This window comes from Silene latifolia, chromosome Y (assembly GCF_048544455.1).
Source record: "Silene latifolia isolate original U9 population chromosome Y, ASM4854445v1, whole genome shotgun sequence".
Lineage (NCBI taxonomy): Eukaryota > Viridiplantae > Streptophyta > Magnoliopsida > Caryophyllales > Caryophyllaceae > Silene > Silene latifolia.
The window spans coordinates 305,111,536-305,137,032 of record NC_133538.1 but is presented as its reverse complement, the minus strand read 5'-3'; the positions used below and the strand labels follow the sequence as shown (position 1 = coordinate 305,137,032).

Below are 25,497 nucleotides of genomic sequence, written 5' to 3'. Positions count from 1 at the left end.
TCCCTTTTACCCTACTTTAACTCCTTATAAATACCACCCCTTCACCATACATTCATTCCTCTAAGTTCTCCATACATCCTACCTTAACTCACAAGCTTTAAACCTCATAAACGAACCCTAATTGCCTCTCAAAAACCTTCCACAAAACCGACATCCAAACTGAAACAGTTTGTGTGTCCTCTTCGAAAAACAATTCGTTCCTCCTTCAAATCTCCATCAAAACTCGAGTTTCTTGTTCCTAATTAACCATATAACATCCATCTATACATTAGACAAAGATTTACGAGCCAAATTACCCTTGAGAGTACACGAAATCCCTCGAAAAACAGAGTGTTATACACTCTGTTTTCGCGGTTTGTTCCTGTCTGTCCAGTTCTGTTTGTGCTCGTTTTTCGTGCCCAATAACTCAAAACGAGCAGGGGTTGCTTTAAGATCTCTGTTCTCCTCTCTTTCTAGTTTTCAAAACATCTTTTAAATCGAATTTTCATCGTGAAACGAGGGAGAAATCGCTGTTTGAAAGTTGCTGTCCAGATTCGATAAAAACGCGTGTTTGCTTTGTTTCTTCGTCGACGACGGCCTCTCGAGATAAAATCTACCATCGATTACGACCCAAGACGGTGTCAAAGATACATGTAGGTTGAGGGTGCATCAAATCCTCCTCTTTCTCCCTTTTATTTCGTTTTTTTATGTTTGTTTTTTATAGTTTGTTTTTATTCGTTTATCGTTTTTGTTTATCGATTGTTTAATTAACTATGAAACTAGTTTAGTCCGAGTATGAGTTAAAGTACCACCATGAACACCCGCGTTGACTTGAGATGGGAAAGAAACCACTACATCAGTCGGTCGTACACCCCCGTCTCATTTACATATCCTCGTGTTCAAGGTAGGGCATTAATTAAACGATTTCTGACTTCGTTCTTCGCTTTTGACCCCTCTCTTCTCTCGTGTGATTCGACCCACCTTAGGACCCGTCACATGTTAGTATGACCTCTGATTGTTAACATATAACTCATTTAGATGACATTAGATCAATTTGATAACCTAATTAGACACATTAGGGTACATCGACATAGCTTTAAAAACCGATTAACAATTCTGTAACTTAATTGAATTCATCTTCCCTTTCACTAATTTTCTCGCTAGCATGGAAGTGCGTGCTTAACACCTTTCCATTTGCACTCGTTGACGATTTAGAATTGTACCTAACCTAGTTCGTATTTATTTAATTCAATTTGTAATTAATTAACCTTTAATTTGTTTTATTTATTTCTAATTTTTTAAAAGTCGTTTTAATTATCTTTTATGGTTCAAAATCTGTAAATTTAATTTAATGAATTTTTTCGTAATTTATTTTACTGATTTCGTAATTAAAACATAATTAACTTTGCTTTTCTCCAAAAACCGTGCCTTGCACGGGTCTGTCTGACTTCTGATCCGTGCACTGCACGGGTCTGCCAGTTTTAGTTTCTTTTCTTCTTTTGTTTCTTTAATTGTTTACTAATCCTATTTTAATAAATATGGATTGGTGAATAATTTTAATAAGTTGGGTTCAATTTAATTAATAAGTTGTACCTAATTTATTTCAAGCCTTTGTACTTATTTATTTTAATTTAATTAGTTTAATTCTAATCTAATTTGTTTATTAACTAATAATTCGGCTAACATCTTTAATTAGTCTAACTTAGCTTTAGCTTTTTTTGTTTACATTTGTTTCGTTTATTAAGACTTAATAGTTTAAGTTGTATTTTGTTAGTTTGTATTGTAATCTGAGTCAAAGTAATTACGATAGTTGTTGTAATTAGATTGAGTTGTAATTTATTTCTCGTTGTGTCGGCATGAAATGCCTGGGTTGTAATATGATAGATCCCAATGGCTCCCCCATTCCTCCTAAGCCGTGTTTGTGCATCTTTTATTTCAAATCAACCAACATGCTAAAACAACTTTGACAAAGTTAGTATTCATGCATTAAACGACATAGAAATTGTTGTCACATGTTAGGGTTTTAAAACGATGTTTGCATATCATATATCGTAGTAGCTATGACCTTGTTTGAACTCCGACACTTGACTTAGTAGAGGCCGTTATCAACGGGCGGGGTTAGGTGTCCTTATGGGCTTCCTAACACGTACCCTCACCCCTTACTCAAGATCTATGGTTTGTGGATCCGTCTAAATACCATTGGATTACGAGAGTCATTCAAATCGAGTGATATAGGGTACAAGTCTTTATCTTTAATCACTCGTAGTCGATTGGCTTTATGCTTTTCGATGAAAGGTGTAAAGTTGACTTGAACGGTTCCAAGTTCCCAAAAAACTTGGTGGCGACTCTAATTTGTCTTAATTCGATTCGAAAGAACCTCAAGTCGATTATGCCTAGTGTGGATCCCGCGGACGCAGTTCCCGAGGGCCTTGTCCACACGGATTCTCAGAGATATGTAGTGCAACTTTATTGTCGCAAAACAGAGGAATAGGTTTTGGTACAGTAACTCTTAGATCTTGTAGTAAAGCATCTACCCAAACAATCTCAGAAGTAGCATAAGACATACTTCGATACTCAGATTCTGTTGTACTTTTGCTGATGGTGACTTGTTTTTTTGTTTTCCATGAGATTAAGCATTGTCCTAGCTGCACACAATATCCACTAAGAGACTTGCATGAATAAGCACAGGTTCCCCAATCTGCATCACTGAACACAGTTAAATTGAGATCTGTGTCTACCTTGTAAAAAAATCCTGCATTCAATGTACCCTTCAAATATTTTACAACATGCAAAGCCGCTTGGAGATGAGGTTGCCTGGGTTGAGAAACAAAATGACTTAGATGCTGTATGTTGTAGGATATATCTGGCCTTGACATATTGAGATATAGTAACCTGCCAATTAATCTTCGATAAACTTCTGGATTATCCAATATATCCCCTTGATCAACGGATAGTTTCAAGCCTTTTTGCATTGGAAATTTGACTATGTTACAATTCTGCATTTGTAAATCAGCCAATATGTCGCGGATGTACATTCTTTGATTTATCATCAGACCTGAAGCATTCCTTGAAATCTCCAACCCAAGGAAATACCTCATCTCACCTAAGTTCTTGATAGAAAAGGCAGTATCAAGTTGTTCCTTAACAAAGCTTATTTCTTGCTTAGATGTCCCTGTGAGAAGGACATCATCTACATATACCAAAACACAGGTAAAAGCTGCAGTCTTGTCATTGTATTTGGTAAATAAAGAATAGTCATTCTGAGACTGTTTGTAACCCAAGGAATGCAAGAACTTGGTTATTTCCTTGTTCCATTGCCTGGATGCTTGTTTTAATCCATAAACAGATCCAGTTAACTTGCATACTTTGCCTGCTTCAACCTCATAACCCTGTGGGGGCTTCATATAAACCTCCTCATTTATAAAGCTATGAAGAAAGGCATTGTTGATATCTAGTTGATATAATGGCCAATTTTGAGCTGCTGCAACTGCTAGAAAAGCTCGTACTATTGTAAATTTTGCCATGGGTGAGAAAGTATGCTTATAATCTTTATCCTTAACCTGATTAAACCCCTTGGCTACCAATCTTGCTTTAAACCATTCAACATGCCCATCTGGTTTATACTTGATCTTATAAACCCATTTAGAGCCAATAGGTATATGTCCTGATGGTAGAGAAACTATCTCCTATGTGTGATTATTTTCTAATGCTTTCACCTCTACTTCCATAGCTTCAATCCACCTTGGATCTTTCTTAGCTTGGGTATAAGAATATGGTTCATGCTCTTGAAAAACAGCAGCTAATGAACCAACATAAGCAGGATGATAATCTTTAAGAGAACTTAAGACAGTAACTTTCAATTCAGTTGTTGCAGTATAATTGACAGCAGCATTGTTTTGTCTACAGGTGTTCATTCGCGGTTCGGTTCACCGAACCTCTAATTTAATTCGGTTCGCACACGGTTCGGTTCGGCAAAACTCCAAACCTAAACCGCACCATTAGAAACGGTTCGGTTAACCACTTTAAACGGTTATTAGCGGTTCGGTTACCGGTTAACCGATAATCATTTTATATTACTTTTTTTTTCAGTTTTCGTTAATTTTTGGGAATTTGTTTCTAATAGTTTAATTAAATTTTCATTATATATTATACCCAACAATAAAGTTAATAAGCTAAACTTTAGTATTAATCAATTTAAGAAATTTTAAATTTAGATACACTAAGAAAATTAAACGAACGAACAGTTTTTTATATAATAATTTAATTATTTGCTTACTTTTTTGTGAAACGGTTTGGTTCGCGGTTAACCGGTTATCTAAAATCGCGAACCTTAACCGAACCTTTTCCATAATAAAGTTAACGGTTCGGTTCAAAGAATCGCTTTGTCGAAACGGTTCGGTTAATCGAACCTTAAAAATGGACGGTTTTTCGGAGTTGCGGTTCGGTTATTGCAGTTCGGTTTATTCTGAACACCCCTAGTACTTTGATCTAGGTAAACTACATTGATAACCCTTTAACCAGGATGGTATCTGTCTAGCTCTAGCAGACCTCTTAACAATAGGAGTTGATATTGTTTCTTTATTAATATTTGTAACAGGATCTTCATTAATAGTAACACTACTAACCTGTTTTTGCACAGTTTCCGGATCTATAGTACTTGCCTGATTATGATCAGGTTGCTGTAAGTTGCTCCCGTATAGGAACTAGAACAGTAGAAGATGCTGGGTTCACCAGCTCAGTAGTAGTAATATCCAAATTCTCATATGACTTATCTTTATGAAAAGGGAAATTTGCTTCTTGAAATACAACATCCCTACTCACAAATGCTTTATGTAAATTTAAATCATATAACTTGTAACCTTTTTGCCTATCTGGGTAACCAATGAATATACACTTTCTTGCTTTACTTCCAAATTTATCAGAAAAGGTTGGTGGCATAGTTGCAAAGCAGCAACAACTAAAAACTCTCAAGTTGTCATAGGAAGGAGCAGAACCAAAAAGCAATTCAAATGGTGTTTTATTGTTAATAACAGGAGTAGGTATAAGATTAATAAGGTGAGTAGCAGTTAGAAGACAGTCACCCCAGAATTTAATAGGTAAGTTAGCATAAAATTTAAGAGCTCTAGCAGTTTCTAATAAGTGTCGATGCTTTCTTTCTACTCTTCTATTCTGTTGAGGTGTTCCTACAACACTAGTTTGATGTATGATGCCCATGGATTTAAACAATTTATCACAGTAATCTTGTAAGAACTCAGAACCATTGTCTAATCTAACAAATTTAATCTTTCCAAGAAATTGTGTATCAATATAAGCAAGGAAATCTTTAATTAGGTCAACCACTTGATCTTTGTTTTGAAAAAGGATAGTCCAAGTGTTTCAAGAATAATCATCCAATATAGTTAAAAAATATTTAGCCCCTGATATAGCAGGTATCTTGTAAGGTTCCCAAATGTCCATGTGTATCAAGGCAAAACAAGAAGAAGCTCTACTTGTACTAGTAGGAAAAGGTTGTAATACTATGGTTTTCCTAAGTTGGAACTCGGCCGAGTATGACCTACTCGGTTGAGTAAAGTGTGTCGTGTATCCTGTTTGGCTACTACCTAGGAACACTCGGCCGAGTTTGCGGAATACTCGACCGAGTAGAGGGTACTCGGCCGAGTATACTCAATACTCGACCGAGTATCCAGTCTGTCGAGTGTTATTTTCGCGATTTGATTTGGAAATCATTAGGGCATTATATATTACGCTAAACAGTTTTTAATAATGTTTTCCAAAACCTAAAACATTCTACGATGCTCTAATCATCTCTAAATCTCTCCTTTGTGTGTGGGTGATCATAGCAATTGCATTCATTCCTTTGATTCTTAATCGGTGAGTCTTTATCTTCATATTCAAATGGTTCATATTTTAGGGTTTGTCTTTGATTATGAATTGGGGGAAATGGGGTTTTGCATATAGTGATTGTGCATGTGATTGTTGATTATCATTGTAGTAGGTGACGAAGTGGTATTTGTTATGCATATGATTTGATTGCAGCATAGCGGATTGCGAAAAGGTAGGGTTTCCCTACTCAGTTCTTGTTTAATTGATTTGAGATATATCGTTGTACTGTGTATGATTGTGTTTCGCTGATCATCGTTAGAGTGTGGTGTGGTGGTGTGGTGATGATTGTGATGGTGTTGTGATGTTTGTGGTGGATTCACTTGCGGGAGTGGCTTCACGGCCTAGTTCGCCCTCCGTGGAATCCACCACAGGAGGGGATGTGCACATTAAGGGACAGGGTTATCGCTCGTTGATGAGTGGGAATTTGGTGGGGATTGGCTGCGGTCCCGCACTGGCGGCGTGGGCTACCTGTTGCAATGGGTAGTCTGGCAGGACTACACACCTCGGTGTGTAGTCGGTTACTGTGTAAGATCGGGAGACCGGGGACGGAGGATGATCAGCTCGTTGCTTTATGCACTTGTCTTATTTTAATTATTCAGTAACTGACCCCGTTGTTGTTTTATAAAACCTGCGTTGATCCACTCCGGGATGGTGAGCAGATTGTGATAGGTAATGCAGATGTTTAGCTATGGGACAGTCATGGGGAGTCATCACTTCGAGTCTAGCTTCCGCTGTTACGAGTTTAGTTGTCTTTGATTACTGTTGTATTGAGATCTTATACTTTCCTTTTGAGTCGGTTTGGGATAATGTAATCGTTAAACTCTTTATATTTTAATAAATTTGTTTTGGATTGTTGCTTTTGATATACTAACCTCGGGCAATCGAGATGGTAACATCCTTTCATGCTAGGGTAGTCCTTGGTAAGGTACCTTGGTATGAGGGGGTGTTACAAAGTGGTATCAGAGCTGACGATTCCGGCACCTAAAACTAATGAACCCAATGAACTTAGGGAGTCTAAATAAAATGAACCCGGGGAGAGTTGTTTGGAGCTACCGCAAAGACTTGGGAGACGTCCCGAAGTCGCACTAAGGCCCTTACTATCTCTAACCGGTCACATGGGGGAGTCTTGGCAACTGTTGTATGTCAAGTAATTTGTGTGTAGTACTTGTGGCATGAGTGTTGTGCTTGGTTGAATGAAATGACGAAGGAAGTGGAACGTGATAGTTGTTGAAAGATGTATCGAAAATTTGGTGATGTTAAACTTTGAGAATGAAATATGATTGGCATGTTAAGTGTTTATCATGTGGCTTTCAAAAGAGTAGTGGTACATGTGTATATGATCATGATGATGCCTATGTTTGGTTTATTGGTAGTAGCATGTGGTTAAGGTCATGCGTTTACGCATATGAATGTCGTGTTTAATTTTCATGTGGGAATGATAAAGGTTCATCTTTGTACTGGTTTCTTAAAGTATTGGGTCGTTATTGTTTGTTTTATGCATGTTTAACTTGTTTTGTTAAGGAAAAATTGATTTGTATGAAGACCAAATTTGGAAGGGTTGTCTTAAAACTATCAAAAGTCGAGTTCTACAAATGATATTGCTATAATTCCAATTGGAGGTGATATCTTGTCTTCAAAAGATTTCAACGATAGGTCACACACCTGAAATGATCAAGTAACGAGTGAGATATGACTGTTTTACGAAAACTGGACGGTGCTGAGAACTGCGCCGATACTCGACCGAGTAGGTCCTACTCGGCCGAGTATCTTTCATACTCGACCGAGTATTCCATATTCGGCCGAGTAATCTTTCTGTGATAAGTCTGTTCAGCTTCTGGAGTCATTAACTCGGCCGAGTAGTCCCATTACTCGACCGAGTATCCTGTACTCGGCCTAGTATGCCATGTACTCGACCGAGTACCTTAGTGGGCGGCTATTTTGAGTCGGTGGCTATGTTCTTACATTTGTTTTGAGTCGTGGGGTATGTGCACACGTATGTTTTGGGTCTTAAAGCGTTCTTTTATATATGTGACGGTCTTGATACGTAAGTTACCAAATGCTATGATAGGGAGAATGCCGGCTTATGAGGGATATGTGTGGGATAGGAAGGACATGAGTTATATGTGGTTGTGAGGAATAGTGGAAAAAGGGAAAGGAAAGAATGACGAGCTAATCGAGGTAAAGAGCATGTTTTGTGAGATATGGTGAGTGATATAGGCGTGTGTTGAGTAATATAAAAGTAAGTGTTTATGGGCAAGAGTGATATAAGTGTAAAGAAATGTGAGAATGAAAGATTGAGATGAGGGATGTGAATAGTGACAACTTGAGAGGTGTAAGGATTTATAGAGGGATTGAGAAGGAGGGTATATAGTGAACTTAGATGGAGCTATGTCGCGACGTGGATTTGTAGAAAATGACTGAGTTTGAGAATTTGAATTATCAAGAGGCGAGCCTAGTGGATAATTCTTTGGGCAATTAACAGTATGAGGTGAATGGTTGGTTTTCTAGGGATACGAAAGGGAGATATAACTAATTATAGGGGTAACTGTTAGTTGTGGGGACTTGATGGTGACAAGTGCGAGTGAATAATATAATGGGAGAGGATCAGTGTTAAGAAAGAAAGAGAAGATATCGATATGATTAATGAAATTTGAGTGGTGGAGCAACAAGAAGGTAATCGGATTATTAAGGAGTTAGGTAGAAGAAGGAAGAAGATAAATTATTATGTGGTATTATTGGATGGAGGTAAATTGGGAGAACGTTAATCAAAGTTATGGGACATGAAAATAAGGAATCATGGAAAGGCAAGATAACATCATGAGAGGCTGTGAGTAAATAGTTATATAGGAGTTTAGGACGACATGTTAGCCGTGAATTTGAGGTATTAAGGGAGTAAGAAGCTAATAGAGTGATTGCACGATATAAGATTTAGATGGAGAGAAGTGACGATACAATTAAGGATAAAATTGGAAAGAATGTTGAGGTAAATTTTGTTGATGGAGTTAGTGTTCGTTATTGGGACGACAACCAAAGTGAGGAAATGAACTGTTATATTAAGAAATGGTAGTAAGAGAGTGGTCACATGAAGGATGGTGGTGCCGTAGTGTTGTCACTAGTGGTCGAGGATGATGTCTCATAGGGAAGTTAGTCGTTCCAAGAGGATGATTTTGTGGAGACTGATTGGTATGTATGGTCGGGAGGGAGTATAAGATGTGCATATAGGAGGTGTCTTCTAGTAGTTGGGTACTGACGATATGGTTACGTTCGTCGAGTGTTGAAAATTATGCGGGTGAGAGGATATGTTGTGAAGAGTATCTGAGTTAAGTTCGGACGAGAGGTATCCTTTATCAAGTGGTAACTTACGTAATCAGGATTGGCTAGTTACATTCGATTCTGGGTCCATGATATGTATAAATGCTTGTGTGAGGTTCTGACCTCATGAGTCATGGTCTGGATAATATTCAGAAAGCCAGTATCTGTGATCCCGTTTATTATGTTGCGTCGTGATCTAGTAGAGCGGTTTTAAGAAAGTCTTCTGGTCAAGGATGTGGTACTCAGTCAGTGTTATGAGATTGTAAAAGTTGTGATGGCATCGATGTGGTTGTTGTGCCTCGAGTGGCGATCTGGGCACGGTAATTCTTGCTGTGATATGAGTATTTTCGTGTTTTCATAGATTGTTGTTTGTTTACTGCTATTTTCTGTCAGTGCTGGTCGTGGCATATAGACCGTTGTTTTGTTTCCCGATGTTTCTTATCAATGTCGGCTTGGGAGTGAGAATAGAGAATGATATGAAAAAGAGTTGGGTATGGTTCCGTTGTTGTCATGGTATAGTAATATTCTATTAATAGGACATAGTTGTGAGAGGCTGTTAGAGTACTTTTGATCTGGTTTTAGATGAGGCATTGGTGGAAATAGTTATGGCAAGAGAATTGTGGAGCATGTGTGGTATTGAACTGGAACTACATGTGGTTTAACACCTTTTCTTGGGACAGTAAGTATGGAGTTTTGGGACTTGGTATCATGTCAAGTGAAGGGTGAGTTTTGTGGTAATAAAAGAGATGAACTTGAGAAGCTAGTGTGAGTATGTGTAATATTTTGTGGATTGTGAGCTAAGATCGTGGAGATGAGTGTATAAGTATATAGAAGTATGTTGTTTTGCGGTAATGTGGAAGAGATGGAGTGGTGGTTATACTGAGGATTTTATGATATATGTTATGTGAGTACAGAATAATTGGAGGCACGGGAATCGCTAGAGAAATAGAGCCCTGGTTATAGGAATGGTTGTAGGTCTTGAGTTTATAGTGGGTTATCGTTGACATACGGTGGTAATAAGGTTTATGGGAGTTATAGCAAAGGACCTAGTATTAGTGAGTTATGAGGACGTAACATTTATCTTAAGAGGAGTAGAAAGGGAAAAGAGAGTTGATGGTTGTATATGTTATAGTACAATTGGAAGTTTGAGTATTGGTGTAGAGTAAAAGATGGATTCGTGTTGTGGTTGATTTTATTACAGGTAATGATAGTGCTCGTAGTAGTATGATGTTTAGGAGTGTGAGTAAACTTCGATAGTGTTAACGGATTGTGTGATGAGGTTTATGTGTGTGAGTAAACTTTGAGGGCGAAGTTCGTTTTAAGGGTGGCAGAATCTAACATTCTGTTCTGATGGTTGGTCTTGTCTCGTGGATTGTCTTGGTATCGAGTTTGCTAGTGAGCGTATGGAAGTATGACAGAGCTGGCAACACTTATGTTATGGTTATTCGATAGTACTATGGAGGTAGTATTGGGAGACTATGCTGTAGTTGAGACGATATCGTGAGCCATGGAAGGGAGCGTGGTTGGTGGAGTTAGTGTTAGGTGTCCATGTTTTATAGGTTGGGTTGGAACTTCTGGGATGAAGTTCTTTTTAAGGAGGGAAGACTGTAATACTATGGTTTTCCTAAGTTGGTACTCAGCCGAGTATGGTCTACTCGGTCGAGTAAAATGTGTCGTGTATCCTGTTTGGCTACTGCCTAGGAACACTCGGCCGAGTATGCGGAATACTCGACTACTCGGCCGAGTATACTCAATACTCGACCGAGTATCCGGTCTATCGAGTGTTATTTCCGCGGTTTGATTTGGAAATGATTAGGGCATTATATATTACGCTAAACAGTTTCTAATTACGTTTTACAAAACCTAAAACATTCTACGACGCTCTAATCATCTCTAAATCTCTCCTTTGTGTGTGGGTGATCATAGCAATTGCATTCATTCCTTTGATTCTTCATCGGTGAGTCTTTATCTTCATATTCAAATGGTTCATATTTTAGGGTTTGTCTTTGATTATGAATTGGGGGAAATGGGGTTTTGCATATAGTGATTGTGTTCTGTGATTTTTGATTATCATTGTTGTAGGTGAAGATGTGGTATTTGTTATGCATATTGTATGATTGATTGCAGCCTAGCGGATTGCGAAAAGGTAGGGTTTCCCTACTAAGTTCATATTTAATTGATTTGAGATATATCGTTGTACTGTGTATGATTGTGGTTCGTTGATCATCGTTGGAGTGTGGTGTGGTGGTGTGGTGATGGTTGTGATGGTGTTGTGATGTTTGTGGTGGAGTCACTTGCGGGAGTGGCTTCCAGCCCTAGTTCGGCCTCCGTGGAATCCGCCACGGGAGGGGATGTGCACATTAAGGGACAGAGTTATCGCTCGTTGATGAGCGGGATTTTGGTGGGGATTGGCTGCGGTCCCGCACTGGCGGCGTGGGCTACCTATTGCGATGGGTAGTCTGGCAGGGCTACACACCTCGGTGTGTAGTCGGTTACTGTGTGAGATCGGGAGACCGGGGACGGAGGATGATCAGCTGGTTGCTTTATACACTTGTCTTATTTTAATTATTCAGTAACTGACCCCGTTCTTTTATAAAACCTGCGGTGATCCATTCCGGGATGGTGAGCAGATTGTGACAGGTAATGCAGATGTTTAGCTATGGGAGAGTCTAGCTTCCGCTATTACGTGTTTAGCTGTCTTTGATTACTGTTGTATTGAGATCTTATACTTTCCTTTTGAGTCGGTTTGGGATAATGTAATCGTTAAACTTTTTATACTTTAATAAAGTTGTTTTGGATTGTTGCTTTTGATATACTAACCTCAGTAACCGAGATGGTAACAGCCTTTCATGATAAGGTAGTCCTTGGTAAGGTAGTCCTTGGTAAGGTACCTTGGTATGAGGGGGTGTTAGAAAGGTAATCTATTGATGCGTGCATTTTATATAGACATTTTGTACCATATTTGCACACATCTTTATGCATATTTAGTGGTGTTTAGCTACAAATGTCCCCCGAATAGTTGATATGACCATAATTAGAGCACATTTAGTCCCCAAATTAGCCTTGTTCCCATGCTTTTTAGTGCATATTTGGGTCATTTATTGTCTTTAGTTCTTTGTTTTGCATATTCTTTGAGGTTTTGATCCCTTGGTAGGAAAGGAGTGCAAACCTTGCATTTTCATGGCAAAATGAGGCTAAATTGATTGAATTCAATGACCAAGCATCAAGGAGAGACAAGATTAGAAGGCCTTTGTACATACTATACTAGATGGGCAATGATGAGAAAAGATCCTTGCATCCCCGAGGATTCTATGAAGAAAAAGGAAGAAAAGAAGAAGAAACGAGACTGCACAGCAATCTGTGCGTCTTCCCCAGAAGACGCCTGTCTCCACCACCACAATCCGTGCGTCTTCACCCCAAGACACCCGTGCAAAAGACCCAGAAGACGCCCGTCTTCACTCCAAGACGCCCGGGCAGAGACCACCAAATCCGCCCGTCCCGTGCTAAAGACGCCCGGATTCTTAGGCAGACCCATTTCGTCTTCTTCAAGCTTCAAGGAAGGATGCACATATTTTTCTAGAGACCGGAGTCTCCCTAGAGACCGGAGTCTTTCCAAAAAGACCGGCGTTTCCTTAAGTAGGGACTTAATCGTCATTTAAGCCCTTAGTTAACCCTAATTCATCCACCTAATCCCCACTATAAATACCCCATTAGTCTAATTAGAAGAGCATGTTCTTCTTAGCAATCTTTAGTGTAGTTAATATCAATCAAATCTCTCTTTAATCTTGTAATCAACAATTAATCAAGTTTTAATACAAGTTTTATTTCCTTAATCTCTCTCTTGTTCATCCTTTATTTTGGGTAATTGAAGATTATTTGGGTTATTATTGGGAGATTGACAACCTCTCAATCAAGCATCAAGTACTTCTTTTATTCTTTGCTTTATTATTGGAATCATTAGTAGGTATAATTCTCTTAATCCCTCTTTAATTATTGTTAATCACTTTCATTTATTCATCATGTTTCACTTTGTTGGTATGATTGACAACCTTGCTAGCATGTTCAACATGATAATGAGTGAGTAGTTCCTTAGCTAGGGTTAATGGGTAATTAGGGGAAACCAACATGGGGAATGATTCATGCTTAAATTAATATGCTTTCATAGTTTATTTGCTTGCTTGTTGTGATCTCAACTCATGCACATGTTATGTTTGATGAAATGTGAGCCTATGAATCCTTGCATTTTTTACCCATCACCTATCTTTTCAATGAGACTTGTAAGACATAAACCAACTCGAGTCTCATTAGACCATGCATGTTGTTGAGTAGGGAAGACTAAGTCGACTTGTAGGTGTTGTACAATCTAATCGATTCGGCTCCGGGACCCAAACTTTCCTAGGATTGTAAGATATAAACCAACTCGATCCATCACAACAATAATTGCTTGCTTATAATTTGAGAACATGTTCGTATGATCAATTCCCATGAATCCCCTATGATCCCATGACACCCTAGTGCTTTTTATCAATTGTTTACATCTCTTTTAATTCATCTTGCTTGTTTACTTTCATTGCTATTTAGTTTAGTGATCTTCTACATCAAACCTCAATTGTGACACCCCTAAGACACCACTAGTTGCAATAGAAATCTCATCTCAATTCCCGTCCCTTGGGATCCGACCTTTACTTGCCTCTTTACTAATTGTAGAGTTGTTTGTGAAGTTATAAATTGTGTTTTGGTCTAGGTGCTCCTAACGACAAGTAACCAAAAGATTTAGTAAAAATATCCCGACCAATAGTCTACTTTAGTTTTTCTTGTCTTATTTGCAGGAATGAATCAAAGGGAGCATAATCAAGCTTAATGTATGTCCCTATGCATTCATTTAGGATATGAGTTAAGTCGGAGCTTGAAGACTACTATTTTGAGATGCGCAAAGAAGTAAGATAGCTAGGCGAGCAAAGGAAGAACTTCAAATTACTAGTGCCTACTTTGAAGAGTCATATCTCGAGTTATATAACTTATTTTCAGGTGATTCAAATTTGAGATGAAATCTTGTCCTCTTAGCTTTCCAACGCCACCAGAAACGCCATGTTTGCTCAAGTAACAAAGAAATGACAGCCATTTGAAGTTCAGTGCGCGAAGCACGAATTGTGCGCTGGAAAGTACTCGATCGAGTACTATATTGTTCGATCGAGTCCTTTTTCTACTCGATCGAATAGCTTATTTTTGATAGTGTTCGATCGAGTAGGTTTTCTACTCGATCGAGAGGTTTTTGAGAATTTGAGAGGCAGAGAAAGAATAGAAGATGTTTTCTTATTATTCAACGTAATATCAAAGCCTAATATATATACAAAGAGTCCCTCTACACAATCTCCTTAAACCTAGCAACAGAATACTCTAATAACCACATTTACATATATCTAAATATACACCATATAATATTGTTACCATATTTCCTATATACTCGATATTATGTGATACGCCTTTCCATACTCCCCCTCAAGTTGGAGCTCCGGGTAAACCGAGACCCAACTTGCTCTGCGAATAGTCGAATGCTTCTCCTCCTAATGCCTTGGTAAACAAGTCCGCGTCTTGTTCTTTGCTTCGAACATATTTCATCTTTATCGTACCTTCCACGAGATGTTGTCTTACGAAATGACAATCTATCTCTATGTGCTTTGTTCTATCATGGAATACCGGATTCTTTGCTATATGAATGGCCGCTTGGTTAACACAATACAACTCCATAGGTTTCGTATGAAATACCCCAAGTGACGCCAGAAATACTTTAATCCAAATTAACTCACTTGTTGCATTTCTGATAGCACGATATTCGGCTTCCGCCGTCGATTTTGATACCGTAGCTTGTCTCTTAGCTCTCCATGACACCGGTGATGACCCAAGTGCAACATAATATCCACTCAATGAACGCCTGGTCAATGGGCATCGTCCATAATCCGAATCACAGTAGCTTTGCAACTCTAACTTCGAGTTTCCATTCAAAGCAATGCCCTTGTCCGGATTCATTTTCACATATCTTACCACTCTTAGAGCCGAATCCCAATGCTCTTTTCGAGGTTCACTAACAAATCGAGATAATATATGAATCGAGTATACCAAGTCCGGTCTCGTGATAGTTAGATAAACCAATTTCCCGACCAACCTGCGATACTTCATAGCATCTTTCAACAAGTCACTCTTAGCAAGTTCCAATTGATGGTGTTGTAGCATGGGCGTGTATACGGGTTTTTCACCACTCATTCCCGCTTCTTCTATTATTCCCATTGCGTATTTACGTTGATTTAAAAACAGACCACTCGACCCATGAGCTACTTCAATTCCCAAGAAGTATTTCAGTCGACCCAAGTCTTTGATTCCGAACCGTTTATCAAGGTTTGCTTTGAATTTCTCACTTTCCCCATTGTTGTTACTTACAAGTATCATGTCGTCAACGTAAACTAATACCCCAATAAAAACTTTGCCATTGTTGTAAGTAAATAAAGAGTAATCAGCCAAGGATTGAACGAAGCCATACCGTACCAGAAAAGTCGTAAGTTTTGCAAACCAATTGCGAGATGCTTGTTTTAGTCCATAGATTGATTTCAACAATTTGCAAACCCTATTCTCCCCCTTTCGTTCAAACCCTTGGGGAATTCTCATGTATACTTCTTCCTCCAAATCTCCATGCAAGAAGGCATTGTTGACGTCAAGCTGTTCGATGCTCCATTTCTTTGCTAATGCGACGGTTAGTAAACAACGAACACTAGTCATTTTGGCAACCGGTGAGTAAGTCTCATTGTAATCAATTCCCTCGACTTGTGTGAATCCCTGTGCTACTAAACGCGCCTTATACCGCTCTATCATCCCATCCGCTTTGTATTTCACCTTGAAAATCCATTTACAGCCGATAGGCTTCTTTCCATTCTGTAATGACACAACTTTCCAAGTCCAATTGTTTTCTAATGCTTCTATCTCCTTGTTCATGGCTTCTCTCCATTTCGAGTCTCTCGCTGCTTCATGATAGCTACTTGGTTCTTTGACTTCATCAAGCTTTGTTAGAAATGCATTATGGGAATTGGAAAAACAACTTGTGTCAACATAATTAACTAGAGGATAACGAGTACCTGATTTCTTGGAGTTCGATTGGTCGTGGTGAGCATAAACGATGGGTTTTACAATCCTTGTCGACTTGCAAACATAATCCTTTCTCCAAAACGGTTCCTTTCGTTCCCTTGCTCCTCGACCAACTCTTTTATCTTCATTAAGTTGAGTCGTTACAGTCTCACTCGTAGTTGGTGTTTCATTTTGTTCACTGGAAACCTCCTCCTCGTTATTTGCCCGATCTCCTGATGTTCTTTCCTCAACTGTTTGTGGTTCCCTCTCACTCGCATTTTCGGCATCAATTTCCAAATCACTCTCGTAATAATCCAAACATGTGTCTTTGTTGTTATTGTAATTGTTTAAGTCATTGTGATTATTTGAGTTATTTGGTTCGAAATGCGGGAAAACATGCTCGAAAAACAGGACATCACGGGAAACAAACAATCGTTGAGTGCTCAAGTCATACATTTTCCACCCTTTTTTATTATGTGGGTATCCCAAAAATAAACATCGTTTCCCCCGTTCCTCAAATTTGTCCCGAGGTTTATCTTTATTATGGGCATAACACAAGCATCCAAGAACTCTCAAATTTGTCAAATCAGGTGGTTTGTTATACAAGATCTCATACAGGGTTTTATTGTTGAGTAATGGTGTCGGCGTTCGATTTATGAGGTAAGCCGCCGTCAACGCACACTCCCCCCAAAATTCAATGGGCAAATGACCAGCAAATCGTAACGCTCTAGCCTTCTCTAAAATATGACGGTGTTTCTTCTCAACTCTCCCGTTTTATTGTGGGGTGTCCACGTTGCTAGTTCGAAACAGTATCCCATTTTCCTCATAGTAGTATTTCATAGCTCCCGACAAAAGTTCACTACCGTTATCGCTTTGGATGATTTTTACAATTTTGTTGAGCTGGGTCTTAACCATTTGACAAAAAAATTTCATAAATTGGCTTGCCTCTCTCTTGTCTTTCATGAGGTAAATCCACACATCCCGACTATGGTCGTCTACTATGGTAAAAAAATAATGGGCTCGAGATAAACTAGCAATGGGATATTTTCCCCAAATGTAAACATGAATTAATCCAAACAATTCATCACACCGTTTATTATTCAGGCTAAAAGAATTTCGAGTTTTTTTAGCCCTACAACAAGAATCGCAAAGCTGGCTAGAATCCCAATTCAGACTGTAATTAATTAACTTAGAAAAAGAAAGCGATTTACTCCTTGATGGATGTCCAAGTCTCTTGTGCCAAAGTTCTCCGTCCTTTGACAGTGATACCTTCCTGGCCTTCTCGAATTTGCTCGACTTGAACTTGTATACCCCATCATGGTGCTCACCCCGTCCAATCTCCTTCCTCGAAACCTGATCCTGCATTACACAATAGTCCGGGAAAAAGGTTACAACACAATTACTCTCATGAATTAATCACACGAAATCAAATCACATGTTAATGTGGGAACATATAAAACATATTTCAAAACAAAATTGTCGTTCAACACGACTTCTCCATGTTCCCGCGCTTCAATTCGTCTGCCATCTGGTAAGCCTACGTTATATGGTTCTTCAACCCAAACATTTGTCAGACAACTCCGTTTTCCCGTCATGTGATGCGAAGCTCCACTATCAATTAACCATTCCCGTTCAATTTTAGTATGCATACCTGTCAGTTTTTCGCTACCTTCAGGACTGCCACCGAGTAAAATTCGAACCCTTTCGATTTCTTCAGTTGTGAGAGACACATTCTTCTTGGACGAGTCTCCTTCTTTTGACGAATTATTCACTGCATTCGCCTGATGATTGTCATGCTGTCCTCGTCCCTGTGATCTGCCATGACCACGTCCTCTGCCAAATCTTCCTCGTGTCCCTCTTCCTCTTTCTCTTGCTTTCACGGTTTCATATCCATGCTTGTCATAGCAATTTTCCTCCGTGTGATAATACTTTTTGCAGTAATTACAATAAGGTAATTCAGCTTCTTCTTCTCCATCTTCCTTTGCGGAATTTCTTCTGCCCCTTCCCACGCCATAAGATCGAACAGCCATAGCTGCTTCATTATTTTCTTCTTTTACCTTCGTCACATTAGAGTGTCTCTCTTCGCGTAATACCAACGCATATGCTCGAGGTAAAGTAGTGATGGGGTCTTCCATCAACAAATTGTTACGGACGTGTCCGTATAGATTATTGTCAAGTCCCATCAAAAATTGATGGACCTTCTCTTCTTCCCGCTCCTTCGCAATCTCGGCCGCTACTCCACAAGTGCATCTCGTATTCTTGCTATAATTCGCAAGTTCATCCCAAATGGTTTTCAACTTTGTGTAGTATTCAACCACAGGTAGCCTCCCCTGCTTGCACTCCATCAATTCCCCTTTCAGCTGATGCACCCGCGGTGCGTTTCCAGCAGAGTACCTATTCTTTAATTCCTCCCATACTTCTGAGACGGTCTGCTCAAAAGCGATACTCGGGTGTAATTTAACATCAATTACATTCCTCAACCATGCTTTCAACATGGCGTTGCATTGCCTCCAGGCCACGCATTCAACATCTTCGTCATTGTCTTCATCCGGTTTCTTGACCTTTCCCTCAATAAATTTTAGTTTATTTTTAGCATCCAAACCATTTCTGACAGCCGGTGCCCACAAATCGTAGTTATCACCGTCAAAAATGATTTGTGTCAACATGAGACTAGTGCTATCCGATTGGTGAAGGTAAAGCGGAGAAGTCGTCAGAATAATTTTCCTTTTCGAGCCCTTGCCGTCGTCTCCTGACATGGCTCCTTGGTGTTTGAGTATTTTAATTTTTTTGTGATTTGTGTTACCCTAGCTCACGATACCATGAGAATTTGAGAGGCAGAGAAAGAATAGAAGATGTTTTCTTATTATTCAACGTAATATCAAAGCTTAATATATATACAAAGAGTCCCTCTACACAATCTCCTTAAGCCTAGCAACAGAATACTCTAATAACCATATTTACATATATCTAAATATACACCATATAATATTGTTACCATATTTCCTATATACTCGATATTATGTGATACGCCTTTTCATAGTTTTAGCTTGGATTTGTTCGATCGACTAGCTTATATACTCGGTTTATCCCACGTTAGGTTTATTTTATGTTAATAATAACTTCCCTATATAAAGGAAGTCGGGATTAGGTCATAAACACACTTTTTACATCTCATACACTCTTAAACACTGTTTTTCTCTCTTAATTGCTGCTACTTTGTTCTTGCCTCTCTTTTTCCGGATCTTAACTTGTAATTCTCTCTCTTTACTCTCTTTAATTTGCAATAGTTATTATTTCTTCATCTCTTTTTCTTGCTTTATTTATATTTATGCGTAGCTAATTCTCTAATGCTAGGATTAGGGGAGTCATAGTAGTGTAGCAATGATGCGATAGTTGGTTAGTAGATTTATTGTGAGAATTGTTGCATTATCAATTTAATTATAATCGTTTGGTTGAACGCATGCAATTGAACTAGTTAATCTGGTTAAGTTCAATCCTAGATCGGAAGATTGGAATGAATAGACCTGGCCTGTTATGGGCAATAGACTACACTAGTGAGGGCGGAAGTTAAGCTAGTTGTATTTTAGGGCGGATAGCGGACCAGAAGGACCTTTCCGTTACCCTTCTCACATTAGATCGACTGACCTACCTTTAGTTGACTTGTGCATCTATCATGATAACCCGACATCCTGACATTTTTCTCTCTTTTTACTCTCTCTCGACCCTTACTTATAGTAGTTTAGTTAAAATTACTCAAAACCCCCATCTTGTGACCATAGACAGACTGAATTAACAAGTAGATAGTGACCGCCTCCCTGTGGAGATCGACCCTACTTATCACTAGCTTCCGTTAGTATATTTAGGTTTATTTTTGGTACGCAAACGAAAGTATCATCTATGATGCTTTGCTAGAATACATGTGTCACAAACAAAATCTCCTTTTATTACTTTATGAGTTCCAGGAACATTCTTCAATCTATTTACAGAAATGTGACCCAATCTTGCATGAAACAAATTTATATTCTTGGAATTCATACTAGAAACTGATCCTAGTGAACTAGAAATATTATTACTGGACAAAGATTTGCCTTTATTTAGAACTGTCTCTCTGATAGAAAAAACTTTATCTACTGATTGTGTAACTAGATTAACAATCTTATTTTGTAAATCTGCCTGCAATGTTTTCTGAAACCTGTATAAATCCCCAATTCTTCTTCCCTTAGCAATAACAATTCTAGTGGAAAGGTCCTGAAAGATGCAATCACAGGAAGAAAATAAAACAGTCAAGGAAGTATTGTCCAACAGTTTACTGACAGACAAGAGGTTTTGTTTGAAATCAAGAATGAGGAAAACATTCAGCAAAGTTATTTTATCAGTTAGCTTAACATTTCCCATTCTATGAACTTACTTGACAGTTCCATCAGGTAACCCTACTCTTATAGGAGTAGCAAAAACATGCAAATCAGTTAAGAGATTGACATCATATGTCATATGATCTGAGGCACCAGTATCCACTATCCAATCATGCACATACTTTGATTTATGAACAAAAATATGAGAAAAGGGTGATAATATACCTGCAAACTGAGAGGAAGATAGAGTTGGTTGTTGATCAGAAATTCTTTTAAGAACCTGATAAACAACAGAAGTAATTATTCCATCCAGTGCATCAGAATTTATAATTGTCCCAGAAGTAGTGCTAATGTTGTGAGCATTATGCTCAGCAAGTTGTAAATCTGAAGTATCCAATGGAGAGTCTTGAACTATGAAATCAGCAGCATTAGCAGCTCTCCTTGACTGAATAGGCCTGTTAGAAGACATCTTGCCTTTCCCTTTGTTTTTATCAGTTGGAAAGCCCTTGACAGAATAGCAATGGTCAGGATTATGACCTGTTATTTGACAATGTGGACATTTGTTGAGCATGAAACAGTTGGCTCTAGTATGCCCATTATTCTTACAGTGATCACAATACTTTACAGGTCCAGAATCATCAACCCCCACTGATTGAGAGCTAACTTTTATACTGTCTGGCTGTCTGTAACTTGCATATGCATTGGTTTCTGTCAACAGACTGATAGCATTTGTTATCTGCTTCTGTCGCTCTATTTTTTGTAATAATCCCAAAGCTTTGTTGATGGAGGGGAGTAGATCCATAGAAAGAATTTGAGTCCTAATGTTATCATAACCACTATTGAGATTCATCAAGAACTGAATCAGCTTGGCAGTATTTTCCCTTTCCACCATTTTCTTGATGATTGAACAAGAACAAAGATCCAACTTTCCACAAGAACAAATTGGTAATGGATCTTATGAGCATAATCAGTTAGTTAGATTTAACAAATAATTAACTAACTTTCCATGTATCAAGGGAATTAGTTAGAGTTAGTTAGAGGTGGTTATACAAACTGACTTCAGCTACTATATAAGCAAATCAACATCATTGTAATAGATATAATTCAATGAAATAAAATTTCTTTCTCAAATTCTCTCTATTACTTCATTACTGAGAATAGTTTCATATGGTATCATCCGCCATTGTTACGATCTTACGCTTCCGCCATTAACAAACATACACATTTTTTTTACATCTTCCTTTAACCTTTCTTAGTTTACAATGCCAGATTCATCAGAAACACCATCTCTTTATTCTCCGTTCGATGATCCCTTGTTTCTTTCTCCTACTGATCAGCCAAGCCTGGTTTTGTCCTCTTTCTTGTTCGATGGCACCAGCTTCTTACAATGGCAACGTGAAGTTGTTGCTGCTCTGCTATCCAAGAACAAAAGTGGGTTTATTTCTGGAAAATGTTCTCTGCCTGCTGCTAATGGCAGGAAGTATAACCAATGGATTAGGTGTGATCTTTTGGTTAAGCGATGGATTCTCAATTCCATTGTTCCTGGTCTTCGTGAGAATCTGCAGTTTGCTGTTTCTTCTAAATCTCTGTGGGTTGACATTGTTGAGAGGTTTGGACAGCCAAACATCCTTGAAGTTTATGAGCTTAAGAAGGATCTTGGTCGTATCTCTCAAGATAATTCTCCTCTTGTTGAATACTATGGCAAGTTAAAGAATATCTGGGAGAATTTGGATCACCTTGATCCTATTCCATCTTGTACTTGTGGTGCCATGAATCAGTGCTCTTGTCAGATGTTAAAACGTCTGGTTGATAGAGAGACTCAGTCCAAGCTGCTGCAGTTATTGATGGGATTGACATCTGGTTATGAGCATGCTCAGACTAATCTTCTGACCATGGAACCATTACCACCCATCAATAAAGCTTTGGGGTTGTTACAAAAGGTTGAGAGGCAGAAGCATATCAATGATCAAGCTGCTGAAGTTTCTGTTGAGCAAGCTGCTTTTGCTTCCAAGAAGAGATTCAACTCCAAGGCGAATGAAGCTGGTACTGCAAATAAGCGTCCCAAGGAAGATTCTGATTTTGGATATAAGTTTTGTACTCACTGTGAGAAAGCTGGCCATACCATTGAAGAGTGTCACAGATTGAAGACTTGTACCTTCTGTAAGATTAAAGGACATATTCAAGAAAGATGCTACAAGTACAAAGCTTTCTTGAAGAGGAAGGGCAAAGCTGGTGAACATTCATCTTTTCAGGCCAATAATGTTGAACAGTTAACTGAAGATCAGGATTCTGAGTATCAGGATATTTCTCCTCTTGAATGTCTTCCTGTTTCTCAGGTTGCTTAATTGTCTCAGTTTCAGACTGCTATTTCTCCTCATGTCAATCCAGATTTTGTTCAGGGTATTATTCAGTCTGTTACCAAATCTGTATTGCAGCAAGTGTTTCAGGATATTTCTGATGTTCCTTCATCTAGTTCTTCTGATTTGAAAGCTACCATTAATTTTGTTGGTATGCCTCTTTCTTCTCGTGTGTTTACTGCTAGTCTTACTGGTTTTAATGACCATGATTGGATAGTAGATACAGGAGCATCTGATCACATCACGTCTAACATTAAATTGATGAATAATGTGAAAATTCTTGCTAAACCTGTCTATGTGGGATTACCTGATGGCACTGTCAAAATTGTGCATAAAATTGGTGATGTTTGTTTGACTGATCGTATCACCTTGCATAGTGTTTTGCTCATACCTGATTTTCAACAAAATCTCTTGTCTGTGGCTAAATTGATAACTGCTGCTAATCTGTCTGTTTGTTTCTTGAAAACCAAATGTGTCTTTCAGGACCATACAAGTAAAGCAGTTGCAGAGGCAAAGAGAGTTGGCAATCTCTATAGATTTAGACCATGTTTCATTCCTCTTGTTCAGAAACATGTTTCATTTTGTCCAAATAAGGATAGTTATTCATACTGTCAAATAAATGCTACTAGTATACCAGATTTAGCTCTTGTACATTCTCGTTTTGGTCATAGTTCTTTAGAGAAGCTTCAACATGTAATTGGACTAAATTTGAAAGGAATAAAACAATTTCATTGTGAGACTTGTGTTTTTGGTAAGCATCATGTGTTGCCTTTTCTTAGGAGCTTGTCATATGCTAAGAGAATTTTTGATTTAGTTCATGTTGATGTTTGGGGGCCATATAAGGTCCCATCTTTGTCTGGTGCTAGATCTTTTCTTACTGTGCTGGATGATCATTCACGTAATACATGGACTTTTTTGATTCAAAACAAAACACAAGTACCTAGTTTTATTAAGGGCTTTGTTGCTTATGTTGAGAATCAGTTTTCTACTTCAATTAAAACCATTAGATCAGATAATGGTTCAGAATTTTTTCAAGTTCAATGTAAAGATTTTTTTAGAGACAAGGGTATAGTGCATCAAAGAAGTATTGTAGGCAGGCCTCAACAAAATGGCCGTGTGGAGAGGAAGCATAGACATTTGCTAGAGGTTGCTAGGGCACTCAAGATTCTGTCTAAAGCACCTATAAGGTTTTGGGGTGAATGTGTCCTCACTGCCACATATTTGATCAATAAGATGCCTGTCAAGTTATTAGGATGGAAAACTCCATATGAATTACTTTTTAATGAGTTACCATCCTATGATGAGCTAAGGATTTTTGGTACTCTTTGTTATGCAACTCAACCTCCTACATCAACTGATAAGTTCTAATCAGGGCCAGGAAATGTCTTTTCCTTGGGTATCCTTGTCATCAGAAGGGGTATAAATTGTATGACATGGATAAGCATGTCATTTTCACTAGTAGAGATGTTCTTTTTCAAGAGGATATCTTTCCATATCATACTGTCACAACAAAGAATGTACAGTCAGGACCATTATCATCTACTGAGGATGATTTTTTGGTCTTACAAGATGAGCATCTTATGTTTGGTGTTCCAAATCCTGTGGATAGTCCTACAGGGGGTGATTTAGATGTCACTGGCACTCAGACATCTGATATACTTCAGGGTGCTGGGTCTGCTGCTGATAATGCAACTCCTACTGATCAATCTTTAGTGGAAAATAACCCAACTGATCAGCAGGTTAGGAAGTCAGACAGACCAAGAAGACCTTCTGTTCTTCTTTCAGATTATGTGTTAACAAAGACCAAGCGAGGCCATAGTGCTCTCCATGTAAAGACTCTCAATGATTTGACTACTTATGATAAAGATTTTATCATATCCTTATGCAATGTGATAGAGGAGCATGAACCTAGCACGTATACTCAAGCTAGTACAGATGCCAGTTGGGTTAATGCAATGAATCAGGAGCTCAAGGCTCTTGAAGATAACAATACTTGGGAACTCACTACACTGCCAGCTGATAAGAAGGCTATTGGCAGTAAGTGGGTGTTCAAAATAAAGCACAAAGCTGATGGCACAGTGGAGAGGTTCAAGGCTAGATTAGTAGCCAAGGGGTATAATCAGGTGAAAGATAAAGACTACAAGTTTACATTCTCTCCTGTTGCAAAATTTGCCACTTAGGGCTCTTCTTCTTTGCATTGTGATTAGGCATTGGAATTTATATCAATTAGATATAAACAATGCTTTTCTTCATGGGTTTCTAGATGAGGAAGTCTACATGAAGCCTCCACTAGGGTATTCTGATGCAAAGAAGGGGCAAGTGTGCAGGTTAAAAAGATCATTGTATGGTTTAAAGCAGGCCTCTAGGCAATGGAACTTGGAATTAACTAAGCACTTACTCAGTCTGGGTTTCATTCAATTATGGCATGATTACTCTTTGTTCACTAAGGTTAATCAAACCACTAAGAAGATATTAGTTGCTCTGATCTATGTGGATGATAT

At 38.5% G+C, this 25,497-nt stretch overlaps 2 protein-coding genes across 2 annotated transcripts; both read left to right on the top strand.

Moving 5' to 3' along the window:
- Positions 1–21,901: 21,901 nt before the first annotated feature.
- On the top strand, positions 21,902–24,364 carry LOC141631085 (uncharacterized). Its single transcript, XM_074443805.1, has 2 exons — positions 21,902–22,975; positions 23,075–24,364. The coding sequence occupies exons 1-2, from the start codon at positions 21,902–21,904 to the stop codon at positions 24,362–24,364; spliced, it is 2,364 nt and encodes a 787-aa protein (XP_074299906.1).
- Positions 24,365–24,429: 65 nt separating this feature from the next.
- LOC141631083 (uncharacterized) lies at positions 24,430–25,176 on the top strand. Its single transcript, XM_074443804.1, has one exon. It carries the CDS (start codon positions 24,430–24,432, stop codon positions 25,174–25,176), a length of 747 nt encoding a protein of 248 aa, XP_074299905.1.
- Positions 25,177–25,497: the final 321 nt, after the last annotated feature.